At 46.4% G+C, this 13,455-nt stretch overlaps 1 protein-coding gene across 3 annotated transcripts in view; it reads right to left on the bottom strand.

The window, feature by feature from the left end:
* Window positions 1-8,174: 8,174 nt before the first annotated feature.
* Window positions 8,175-13,455, bottom strand: part of LOC8036206 (multidrug resistance-associated protein 5) — a 127,602-nt gene continuing 122,321 nt past the window's right edge. For all 3 annotated transcript variants that reach the window (XM_029991964.4, XM_029991963.4, XM_029991965.4), the window contains 3 exons: window positions 13,018-13,131; window positions 12,149-12,313; window positions 8,175-11,377 (listed from right to left, as the gene is read on the bottom strand). In XM_029991964.4, coding sequence (XP_029847824.3) covers window positions 11,270-11,377; window positions 12,149-12,313; window positions 13,018-13,131 — 387 coding nt within the window. In that variant the 3' untranslated portion in view covers window positions 8,175-11,269. The remainder of the gene's footprint in view (window positions 11,378-12,148; window positions 12,314-13,017; window positions 13,132-13,455) is intronic.

Consider the following 13,455-nt stretch of genomic DNA (forward strand, 5'->3'; position numbering starts at 1 on the left):
ATGCCCTGGCACACAGTCTTGTGGAATACAGGCAGTCTTGAATGTCACCGCTCGTTGTTCTGCTGACAGGTCTCACCCTCCAGAGAGGCAGCCTGGATCGACGACTGATCAGCCAACCCCAGGAGAGGCCCAAGCTGCTGCTGGTTCTGGAAGCAATGTAAAGCTGGTTACTTCCCCCTCTCAGGCTACGACGTCAGAGACTCCCCCTGAAGCTGTGTTCAAGCGACGCAACACTTCCTTCGGTGACCACTCGTACGCAGGTGTGTCACCACGACTGCACAGGGTCCTGTCCACGAGTAGGCAAAAGCTGCAGAAGGCGAGGAAACTGTTGAAACAGGCAAAGAAGATCAATCGGAAGACGGCCAGGATTAGGAAGCTGAACACGCTGCTCCGTGAACTGAGGACACGACTTCCTAAGCCAGCAGTTGACATACTTGACAATGCATTCACCAACACAATGCGCAACCTCGTCTTAAAAAGAGTCAGGCGCAACAAAAACGCATGTACAGAGGATGTTCGCAAGTTTGCCCTCACGCTCCATTTTTACTCGGCAAAGGCATACAGCTTTCTGCGAAAGCACGTCAAGCTACCACACCCAAGCACTCAGCGGAAATGGGCAGCGGTGGTTGATGCACGACCAGGACCAGGATGCACGACCAGCGACGCCGGGGCTACAGCGGCTCGGCAACTCGCTGGACCTGCGGGAGTTACGTGAGCAAAGGCGACACGACCTGCAAATGGGTGCACAAGAGCATCCCGAAGCTTGCTTCCAGAGAGGGTGCGACGTCGTCAAGGAAGTGACTAGCTGGGGAACTACCTGCGCAAGAAGGATGGAATTTTGCTTTCTGGCACTCCTCGACGGCCCCCAAGGACCGACAAGACTGCCAGTGCGACCACATCTCTAGGAATCGGGGGTGCGACACCGGTCTCATTGGAGTGCACATGTGCGTCAGAAGAGCTTGGAGCTCTGCTCAGCCTCGTCTTGCGTGCATCAAGGAGGCTGCTAGCTTTGCGTCCCTCCAGTACGCTGCTGGACGACCGACGTGAGCCGCCTCTTGTATGTACCGAGCGACGCCAGGGCTGCAGTGGCTCGGCAACTCACTGAACCTGCGGGAGTTACGTGAGGAAAGTCGACACAACCTGCGAATGGGTGCACAAGGGCGGAGGGGTCCCGCAAAGCTTGCTTTATGAAAGAGTGAAACATAGTCTTCAAGTGCATGCCTAGCTCGGAACTACCTGCGCAACAGGAATGGAATTCCGCTCTCCGAGTGTAATAAAGTGACTTGCGCACTGAACGTGGCCCTATTCACTACTATTATGAGGCGCTGTGTCTAAAGATAGGTCTGACGTACCTAGGATGCAAAAACTAAAGATACGTCAGACGTACTCAGGACGCGGAGTCTGTGTCGGGGTGTCCTAGCGTGGGCAGTCGGACTGCGGCCGGACGCTCCCGCTGGTGTATTTACAGCAGTCCGAAAGCGTTCCACGCTTGCGTCTTATCGACCTTGCACAAGTGGCTGGCAGCCGCTTGGCCTGGCTGCCGTGTGATACACGGGCTTGTGCCTGTCGTGTGTAAAAACGCGTGGAGTGCCAAGAAAATCAAACATTGTGTCTAACAAACTACTGATTTCAAATTCCCCGACTTTTTCAAGTTTTTCCCTGACTATTTTGATCAAATTCCTTGAGTTTTTGAGTCGAAGGACGACATTTCGGCAATGTCATTCAGCATGGCCGTGCCGACGAGCAACCGCCATGCCGCTTTCACTAGTCGTCTTCCCTTATTTAGCCCACTTTTTGAATGATTCCCTGAGTTTCCCAGATGATCCGAAATTCCCTGGGAGTTCAAGGCTTTCCAGGTTGGCAGACACCTTTTGAAATTTCGGCACGCGTTTGCGGGGTTTAGTGATCGGGAAGCTGCTCGAGAACAACATAACTATAAGAGAAGCTGGTACAGTACTGCTTACACGACTGTCGCCCCTTCACAGAAGGCACCCGGCAGGCGGCGGGAGCCGCCGTCCCCCCGGAGTGACCGCCGTCGGTCTTTTTCACGTCACTACGGATCACATAGTGAAGTGGTCCGTAGTTAGCTCAGCACCGAGCAGTTCGGAGATTTCAACACTTCACTCGCTGCTTCAAATGCGAATCTTGACGGTCGAGCTAAGAAAATTGCCCGGGCACGTCCGCCGTACCGTTAGAACTCCGCGTTCTGGTTACGTCCTACATACCTTTAGACTCCGCGTTCCGGATGGGTTCGACGTATCCTTCGACTCAGCGATTATGGAGGAGCTTCCGTGGTTAACGATTGCGGATATTTTAATTAAACTCGAACGACCGAGCGATGTCCGAGGTAGTGATCCGAGCCCGTACGAGAGAAGCACGGGACCGAATCTGGCTTACTCTGAATTAAATAAAAAAGAAAAGCCTCATTCCCTCCTACTTCACGTTATTCCTACGCGGGGGAGCATAAAAAACCCTGAAAAACCGAATTGCGCACACGAAATCCACACACTCCGATCAACGCCCACAACGCTTCCGACACGCACTGGGCGCTGCCATCTTATCGTTGACGCCAGAGATTTGGTCTGGTTACGTCATAGATTTGGCCTGGTCACGTGTCTAGTGGTCAAAATTGTACAACATGGCGGCGGTCAATTGGGGGCATGGAGAATAGAAGGGTAGGAGAGGGCATGACGTCGGCCGCGTAGCCTCCACAAGGCATGCTCCCTTGACGCCTCGCCTTTCTCATTTTCCTCCTTACTCTCCTCACCTACCATGCCAACGTGACCACATCACGTGACCGTAGCTAACCTTCGTCTTGCTATGGGGTACTAGAATACACCACAGTCTAGCCCTCGACCTGATAAAACCTACCGGACGGAGCGCGCGCAAGCATGCAAGGACTCCTTCTACAATCAACCATCCATCTCACACGTGACATGTCACGCGCACCAATCGCCAGAGAGATCTGCGGTCACGCTGGGCACAAAATCGTTTAAACTTTTTATGACTAGGCTTCACCAATATTGCAACGTGCCCCCTCCTAGTACTTCTAACCTCCTTGATTGGGGGTCACTTTCAGCTGCCAGTTTATCACTCTAATGCCCTCTACCTCGTTGTACGAAGCATTCTTTTCCCACCATCAAACGTCTTGTGATCAGTTGGGAACATGGCTTACTGCCCACTTTGTACCAGCGGCCCCGGAGTCAAGGAGTCACTGACTCCTTCCACTGGACGGCCAAAAGTCACTTCTGGTGCACGTAACTCCGCGGCTTCGGAGTCAAGCTCCGAAGCACCGAGGCCGGAGACGGTGCACGTAGAGTCAAAGGAGCTAAAGATGACGTCATTTCCTGACTGGTGACGGTTTCCGGCGAGAAAATCCAAAGAGCTCCGACTCGAGTCCAAGGAGGACAGAAGGGTAGGAGAGGGCATGACGTCAGCCGCGTAGCCTCCACAAGCCATGTTCCCTTGACGCCTCGCCTAGGGTGACCACCTTCCCGCTAGCGAAATGCGGGACACGCTGACCTTGGGGGGGGGGGGGGGGGGGGGGGGGGGGGGGGTAAGAGAAGAACGGCTGTATATTTCGGCTGTGGCAACTGCAAAAAAGAACTTAGTGCGCAGTCGGGCTGATGGTAATTTACTATGCTGCCTTCTAACCCGAGACAGGAGCAGGTGGAGGAAAATTGTTTTTCCGCCTTCTGCCCCAGTCTCAGGTGAAAAAAACAGAATGGAAAAAATAACTATTCGAGGAAACCTATCAACACATGCCACGAAATGCGGCTCTGCTAGCACATTTGATATCCTGTCTTGTCTGAAAGCATATTATACAGCTGCAAATTGTATTAATTGCGGCAATTACGCTCAAATAATTTTCACTACAAGTTGTCCGAGTTGAAAACATAAAATCGACTGCAACAGAACTCAATGCATCAAAAGGATAGAAGCAGTAAATCTTTTATGGCTTCTCGTTTCCTTTCGATTCGTATTTTTAACAACATGCTCCTACAGAAAATTCGAATTTTACGTTGTTTTTGATCGTTGTGGGTTGCAGTCTTCTTGCCTTGTGTGATCGTCTTTACTAAAAAAAGAAAAAAAAAGCTTTCCACAGCAACCTTTTCGCAATGACGCAGCACGATTTGAAAATAATTAAAATAATGTATTTTCAACTTTTGGTGTATTTTGCCACCAAGGGAAGAGAGGCACGAAGGCGCATGCGCGACAGATCTCCTGCAAGAACGACGGTCGCTTCCCACGATGCTTGGATAGAAAATGGTGTACCATCACGATTCACAGGTTCACCAGCGATCTCCGCGCTTCTCTGTGCCCCGTTGTTCGGCAGCGCCATAAGCTGCGTGGTGAGTTTTACGACAATGTGAAATGCGGGACATTTTGAAGATTTTGGAAATTCTTTGCGGGACGCGAAACACGAGCCCTCAATGCGGGATAGTCCCGCGAGTCGCGGGACGGGTGGTCACCCTAGCCTCGCCTCTTTCTCATTTTTCTCCTTACACTCCTCACTTATCAGGCCAACGTGACCACATCACGTGACCGTAGCTAGCCTTCGATCTGATAAAACCTACCGGACGGAGCGCGCAAACCTGCAAGGAATCCTTCTACAATCAACCATCCATCTCACACGTGACATGTCACGCGCACCAATTGCCAGAGAGATCTAATGCCACTCTGGGCACAATATCGTTTAGACTTTTTATGACTATGCTTCACCAATATTGCAACGTGCCCCCTCCTAGTACTTTTAACCTCCTTGACTAACGTAGAAGTTTGGGCTAGTTGGTATTTCATGATTAAAAATTAAAACAGAGCAGGGACACGGACAAGAACAAGAAGGTAGACGAACAAGGCGCTGACTTACAACTAAGTTTATTCGTGCTAACATGAAGTATAAATACTATAACGTCATGACACACAAATAAAGATAAAATACAAGTAATGGACACCACGTGCTCCTTAGCCACCGTGTGTCAAGAAAGCAACATTCTTTTTCCGATAAACATATTGAAGGAGTGCTGACACAGTTTTCCCCCAATTTTCCAATTTCCCGCGCCTCAATGATTTCCCGAGTGAGTTTGTCTTTATTTTTCCTAATCTCTTCACACTTGTCGAAGACGGGAGTGCAGCAGCAGTCACGGCAATGCAGGTCCAGGTGATCTGACACAACTCTAAAGACATTATACTTATGTTCTCGCAAGCGATCATTGAGGCCGCGCCCCGTTTGCCCGACGTATCTCCTGCCGCACGAGAGGGGAATAGAGTACACCACTCCCTCCACACAGTTCACGAATCGGTCGTGGTGTTTTTTTGGTGCAACCCTGCGTTCCTTTAGAACAGGAGTTCACTTTTCTGCACAGCCCAGACAGCTCTTCCGGAGCCGAAAAAAACACATCAACACCAACCCTTCGCCCAACTTTCTTCAGGTTGTGCGAGATCTTGTACAGGTATGGCAAAACGGTTACTTTTTTGTCAACCCTATGACACGCAAAAAAAAAAAAAAAATTTTTTTTTCATGGTAGGCGTTGAAATGGCATATCAGGACATTACAAAAAAAAATTGTTTCACTATAGAGTTGCGTAGTTTTTTTATAAAAAAATAGAAATACGAGGCCCAATTCAAAGTTCCCGCCGTGCACTGTGACGTAACAGTGTACCGCAAGGTGTCGGGGCGATATTCACTGCGGAGTGAATATAGATTTCACATTTAAATATTCTAAGCTTAAATGGTAAAACAAAATGGCTAGGTGGCGTAAGCTACCGCCCGATCCAAAGGGCTCAGCCGTATTCATCCATCCATCATCCATCCATCCATCCAGGCATCGACCTACGTCACTAAAAGTGGGTTCACCGGAAGTCACGTGAGTTTCACTTCTCGTGCTCTCCGCGACCGTGCCTAATATTTTTTTTTTCTGCTCTTCGTACGAGCGATCGTAAAATCGAAGTTTCAGTTCCACTAGCTCTTTATCGTTGCACCGCTGGTTAGTTTGCGTGCTGTAAAATTTGAGGACGAAGAGTCAGTGAATCGACGTGATGGAGGTCAATGATGAAAGCGTTGCGAGTACGCAAGCCAGTGTACGAGTGCATGCCGTCAGTCCGATGATACAGGGCTATACTGGGCGCAAAACAAGCTATCAAGTTTTGAAAAAAAAAAAAAAAAAAAAAATTCTAGAACGCTCGCAGAAATTAGGATTGCTAGCATACGACATGCCCGATCGCATTGCTGAAGGTTCAGACACCGAGGTCGTTGAATCATCGGATACTTTCCAGGCTAAAGATTCCTGCCATCTAAAGAATACGAACTCGTTTGTGTACGAAGTACAAGTAAACGTCGAGCACACAGTACGTATTTTGTCTAGAACATGAATAGAACGTTTTTACTCGGTGCACATGCGGCCGAAGTATGTCTCTCGGAAATGCATGCAGTGTGATCTCTTCTTCAGTTGCTGAAATACCGGGACAGTCCCTCGCACAGCACCTTCTAGGCATTGTAGTTGATCACGTCAGTTCACTGGTCTGCTTGGATCGCTCGTGGAAGTACGGAAAATAACAAAAATATTAAAAAAAATATATATAACACGCGCTCGCGGTAAGCACGAGGAGGGATACAACTCACGTGACTTCCGGCGATGCCTCCCTTCTGACCGCCCCGACACCTTGCGGTACACTGTTACGTCACAGTGCACGACGAGAACTTTGAATTGGGCCTCGTATTTTTATTTTTTTTTATAAAAAAAAAAACTACGTGAAACAATTTTTTTGTAATGTCCTGATATGCAAATTCAACGCGTAGCATGAAATTTTTTTTTTTTTTTTTTTTGGCGTGTTAGATGCCTTTTAAGCAGGCTCTCAGCAACTGTCGTCAAGACGGATATCCCGCAAATCTGAGCCTTGATGCTTGTGTGTCGAAGCTCTCTTTCACCCTGTGGGGGCACGACTTGAACAGGGCATTTCTAACGCAGAGGTTAACAATTCCCCTTTTTACTAGTTTGGAATGCGCTAGCTTGGAGCACACATGGCCATGACAAAGTTGAAGGCTCAGATCCAGAAACCCAATGGCCCCATCTACAGGTACTTCATGCGTCAGCACCAGCGGTTCCAGACACTCTTTAACTGGTGGATACAGTCTAGAGAAAATGAAACAAGGACGAACAATTAGCGCAGCTGGGGAACAGGAGGGACAGAGGAATATTGGGACTCCCTCCCGGCGTGGCGGCGTGGCTCCGGCCCGAAGTCTCACACCTGTCCCCCGGTGGGTCTGAACACCGACGAGGTTGACCAGAGGAAAGTTGCCGACTCCCTCGTCCGGGGAAGGAGGCGAAAAGCAATGTTTAATTTTTTTTTTTTTGCCCCATTCCCTTCAATTATTATTATTATTATTTTTTTTTTTTTGAAAGTACTCTACTTGCCTAGCGTGCCTACATGTTTCCGGAGCGGCGGAGACATGTAGGCACCCTATACCTGCAAAAAAAAAAAAAAATAATAAAAGTTTTTTTTTTTTTTTTATTACTTTAAGGCTAGGTGACGCAAGCTACCGCCCGGTATAAAGGGAACAGCCAAAATTTATCTATCCATCCATCCAAGGCGTCAGAATCCTTCAATGGGCCGTGAATTGGACGCGCGTACCCAGCAAATTTTTTATTGGCAAAAAAAAAAAAAAAAGTTATCTCTTGTGTGTGACGACTGGACGGGAGCTAGAGTTGCGCGTTTGTTTTCCACGTGCCGCCGCGCCGCTATTTGCCGATATACGATCACGTGAGGAGCAAGTGCCGTGCAGGAAAGTAGACGTTGCACGCGCCCCCGCGTACGTTCCCCTGCTTTTGAGCGCGCGGCGCCGCTATTCGCCGAATTCGGTCACGTGGCGAGCGGGATCAGCATGCCGTGCAGGAAAGACGGCGCTACGGAGATGAACGCGCAACTCTGGAAGTCTAGTTTGTATGTGACGTCACCGCACCCTGCTGGTGGTCGTTCCTACTTGTCAAAATTTGGGGGTTTCCAGTGGCGTCAATAGGGTCGTGTCAAGCTGCCTCACAATGCACGAGTCTTTAAAAAAATATATAGAAGCAAGCAATTAATGGGTCTAGATGCACCCGTCAAATGCCACCCTATATTTGGTGCAAATGCTGATCCCTAGCTTTCTCTCACGAGGAATAGATATCGAACACCAAATGGTCAAAAAGAAAAGCATATTTATTCAGAGCAATTGGTGTCACAAAATAGCATTATCTAGATGAGTCAACATGACATTTCTTTCATGGATCGAACCAACAATGCACTTAAATGGGCATGCATCGACACAATGGCCACCCACATGGCCAATCTATGAATGTATGCCCCACGTGTATAAGGCCACGAAACAATGTTCATGGAGGCGAAAAGGACTAAGAGACATAATACTGGATTTCCCGCGGTAATGGGAAGATGTGAAAAAAAGAAAAGAAACCTAGCAAGGAACCTACAAGGCTGGCACTTCAAGGACACTGACTAAGAGGATTCAAAGTGCCTATCTGTGTAAAAGATACACAGACCATGCACTAATTAACATCAGGCTGGCTCCTGCACAAGGCAGCATTTGTGTTCATCCTCTTTAACTCTAAGATGGAAGTCAGCAAATCAAGACTGCACACAAATAAACAGGCTCCAACAGCCCCTTTCATCACAATAGCATATGAACATCAGGATACCAGTCCAGTGGCATAGCTCCCCACACCCCAAGTCCATGACTTGAGGTGAGGGGGGGGGGGGGGGGGGTTAGTGCCCACCCCCCTTCCCAACAATGGCTATGCCACTGTGTGATACAGATGGTTAGAATCCCTTTTTGCAGACGCTCCTCAACTTTCATGAACAAGAAAGACATGTGCATTAAGAATGCTTGCCGGGAGGGCATTTTAAATATAGGGTAGGCTTACGATACAAGTCGCAAAATAATGTGATGGTGCTTAATGCTTGAGGCACATTTGTAGACATTGATAGGGCGAGTTCAAACTGTCAGTTTAACTGCATTGGCAAAGGAGCAGGGGAATCGGCTTTCACAATAACCAGAAAGCGTTAAAAGGAACTGAACTTGGGTGAGAAAATTGCTTTGAAGTTTGATCCCAAATACTTCAAGAATGATTTTGCAGAATCACTTGGTCAGCGTAAGCACACAACCTTCGGAAGTTCCAAGCTGCGTACACAGAAGGACTAGACCCAAGTGGTGTGACGATGTTACAAGTAAGACACATTCAACCCTGTGTCATGGTCAGTGAAAGCTGGTAAAATGACTGCCACTATGTGAATGCAGTTTTACTGTCAGCCTAAACTCACCTTAGTTGTAAACTAGCCCATATAGAATCTAACACCCATGACTTGTCACAATGGGTACACCACCTCAGGTATCAGAAGAAGGCATTAAGGTTTTATTGCATGTATAAAGTACTATAGAAACACAACAACAAATAAGCAGAATACCACCTCCTAATAAAAAAAGAAGAGAAAATAATTGCTTTGGCAACGGAGTGTGTCCTTAGAATGTAAATAACCAAACGTTGTAAATAACATTTCAGCTAGGAATTGTAATATCGAGGTTAACTGAATTGCTGGCACACCAACCAAGCTAACACCCAATTCACACAAGCAGCCTCACACACCTGTACCATAAGCTCCTTTAAAACAGACAGATCAGCTCATGCTCCCGTGTTCTGCATGTTTCAGTCACTCACTGACTTCCAAGGGGCATTAATTGAGGTACTTTACGGCTACTCATATCAACTGGGTAGCCTGTGCTTCTGCCCATCTAGCAGACAGAAGTTGTAACACAGTATAAAACCTAACGTATATGCAAAAAGTACATACATTGCAAGGGTAAGACCATACAGCTGCCTTCAATATCAGGAAAAACACGCGAGCATCAGCTGATGAGTTGATACCCGCGTACGTTCCTCCTCACATTTCATTCCTTTGCAAGTTGGCAACTTGAAAAGGAAAGAAGGAAGGAGCATGTGTGTGTGTGCGGAAAGAAGAAATGCGACGATACAAAAGCCAGGGCCAACTTGCTAGAAAAAGAGTCATAGCTAAGACTCTAAAAGGACGCCTGCAAGCCCTGGGGCACGCAGCACTTAATTGTGACTGGACTTTATAGGCCACTCTGCTCATGCACTAGCCTTGGTAATGCTCGTTTTTCATATAGTCTTGGCAAAGACCCCGTTTCTAGCAAGCCGACCAATGTGTTTACTCTCATCTTCAATCGCAAAGGCTCTGCCTCCTCTAAGGAGCTGGCAGAGCATATTCGCTGCCCCTTGCGTGTTCTTCCCTACTGAAGGCATACTATACAAAAAAGATAACGAAAATGTCCCCAGAGTAATATTATTGTCCCATTGTACGCACACTGTAACCCTGAGCATACCACAATTGGCTAAATGAGACACGAAAGTGTGGTATGCTGCAGAAATTGGCTAACTTGAGACACAATGCACTGGCAATGCCCGGACACACATGTGAAGGATTGGGAATGCAGAGCACTGCAAGTGCCATTGTGATTTAGATCAGCTAACTAAGAGGCAGAGCTTTAAACATTGAGCACAAAGCGTGAATATGCATTGGAGTCACCAAACATAAAAAATATAGTTGGAGCATTTTATATCCCGGATCACTATACTAGTAGATAATCAAGTGTTCTACGATGAGCCAACAGAAATTACCTAAATAGTCTCAAAAACAAAGTTCACTGGACTAAAAAGTTGTCTAAATGAAAAAAAAGAATAGCAAAAAAATGCACAACTCACTCGGTGTCTAAATGGCAACACAACCTTTGAGCCAAACTTATGCTTTTGCATTAAATGCAGCTACTGCAGTAAATACAGCAGAACACATGGAAGCTGAATGCCTGAGGAAGGTGAGCAGAGCATCAGCCTCTGGTAACAACAGATGGATGTGCTGTACTGCACTGTGCTCACTGCTTTGGATGCAGAACTATAAGTTTTTTTTTTTTTTTTTTCTCCTAAATGCCATTTCTGCAAACCAGTGCAGCTAAGCAATTACCCTCGCAAGAAACACTGTGTAATTTTCTATCACAGAAACTCAACGAGTCAAAGCATCACATAAAGAGATTCAAATTTCTTGCAATCCAAGATTGAAATCTCAAAGTCATCATAATTTAAACTGAATTAAAACAACACAAGAAAATCAGATCTCAATAATAGGCTCGTCCCATCCGATGCAAAAGAGAGCTAAAGAAAAATATAATTCTATGCATTAATAGATGCGTGTTGTTGACCAGGCGACTACTATTGTGACCCTGGCATTGATGAGTGCGTGCCGGTTGCTTTCAGCATGGATGCAAACACAGAGTTTGGGTCATTGGCCAGTGCAAGGGGACTGTCCATTTCAATGACCTGCAAAATAAAAAGGAAAATGAAGAGTCAAACAATGAAACATTAAATCAGGTCTCATCTAATCAACTTCTACAATACTATGCAAAAGATTGCCAGTATCTATTAGTGCAGTCTGTTTTCAGTGGACAGACGTTTATATCTAGCAAATCGTACACAACATTTTACAGTTTTTTCGCAAGACTCCGTGTAACAGTAGTTTGTTCTGAACAGCCAAATGTCAAGAGTTATAAAACAGGAGCAGGAAATATTGTGAATTTTGTACACAAACGGTATGATAACAGGGTCACACCTTCAAAAAATTACACAAGAGCTTGGAAAAAAAAAATAATAATAATCCTATCGTTCTGAGGCGATTAAGGAATTTTGCTTATATTTAAAGTCTAAGCAAAGCTTTTTTTTTTTTTATCAACATGCTTTCATGTATACTCCAATATAGGTAAATTATCTTGAGCTTTCGAGAAGCAATAAACAAGTAATAAGCGAGAAGTAGTTTTTGCGCGCTGTTCCCAATTTCTCATGTCATAAACCAACTCGCTTGCACCGCCACCTTAAAAGAAGTAATCAGCCTACATAATCCACCACCAACACTGCCCGAGACATTCAGGTATATGCTGGAGACATTTGTAAACCCAGCAAGCATGCAAACAGTGCACAAACAAGTAGAGATTGGCAGAAATTAGAGTTAACGAGGCACACGGTCTGGTTGAAGCACGGTAAAGGCTGTAGCCAACGGAAGGAGAGTTCCTGCAGATTGTCAAGGGGGGAACGTGCCTTGCCCGTGTCCAATACTATGACGACGTCACAGCTCAACACGGTGTTTAGCCTGTGCGCAATGGTCAGGACCGTGCAGTCGGCAAATGTTTCCCGCACGGTCTGTTGGATCAGCTGGTCGGTTTCCGCATCGACAGAGGCTGTGGCTTCGTCCAGAACCAATACCTGCACACAGGACAAACCGGAAGCTCAATTTTGTGTAAACAACACTTGCAATAAAATAAAAAGGCCTAATGTTTCCTTGAATTTCAAGAGAAATATTCCCAGAGAAAATAGAGAATGCTAAAAGAAGCAGCAATTGGCAAAAACCGGAAAATTGGTCGAAGACCAAGTGTGAGGATTGAATTAAACTTGTGGATTGGATTTTATCTCTCTAGCTTTTGGCGCTCTCAAAGAATATGTTCTCTTCTGCGACATGCACATAAAGAAAGAGAGAGAGAGAACAAGCGTGTGGCACACGAGGCACACACCTCCATTCTTTTTCGTTACCAGGGCGACGCTTCTGGCATGGTCGCCTAATTTTCAGTGTAATCAATTTGAGCAATTGGAAACCATCTATACGATATACAACCTGATCAGTATCGTCTGGATACCTTTGCTACTTGTTACAACTGCCCAATTAAACTCTAATATAATTTCAGTAACCCCGTTAAGTGCTTCTGCTTTCTCTCTCCCTCTTGGATGCACAAAAAATTACCCCTTTTCGATATTACTCGTCTATGACGAAACAGCAATGAACAAAATTATGCTTGCAAAGTTCATTCCAAGGCTTGGTTGTCCGAAACAGCAGCCAACAAAATTATGCTTGTACAGTTCATTCCAAGGCTCAGTTGTTTTAGTACTACCCACGCGCTATATGTACATTGTACCTTGTTGTGACGCAGCAGGGCCCTAGCAAGGCACAGAAGTTGCCGCTCTCCCACCGAGAAGTTGTCGCCATTCTTCTCCACGACACTCTCCAGTTGCTTCTCTTCCTTCTGGATCTGAGGGAGCAGAAAGAGACATGCCACGAGGTTCCAGGGCTTCGTCAATTGCTCGACAGTGCTTATAGTGTTTGGCAGGCTAAGGATGCAGTACAAGCTCAGCCTCCTGCAAGGCTTTGGCTGCACATGCGCCAAAGTGTCATCGAGGACAAAGGGCTCATGCTCGAGGCAGAGTATCTACGGCATTTTAAACCTGTCACTGACTATAGACATTTGCAAACAGCCAATCTTCAAAAGAATTTGTGGGAAAAATAACCAAAATATAGAACAGCTACAGGGAACAGTTCAAAAGCTGGAAGAATTGCTTCACCTCCAAGAGGAAAC

This window comes from Ixodes scapularis, unplaced genomic scaffold, assembly GCF_016920785.2.
Source record: "Ixodes scapularis isolate PalLabHiFi unplaced genomic scaffold, ASM1692078v2 PGA_scaffold1__304_contigs__length_218370807, whole genome shotgun sequence".
In the NCBI taxonomy this organism is placed as follows: domain Eukaryota; kingdom Metazoa; phylum Arthropoda; class Arachnida; order Ixodida; family Ixodidae; genus Ixodes; species Ixodes scapularis.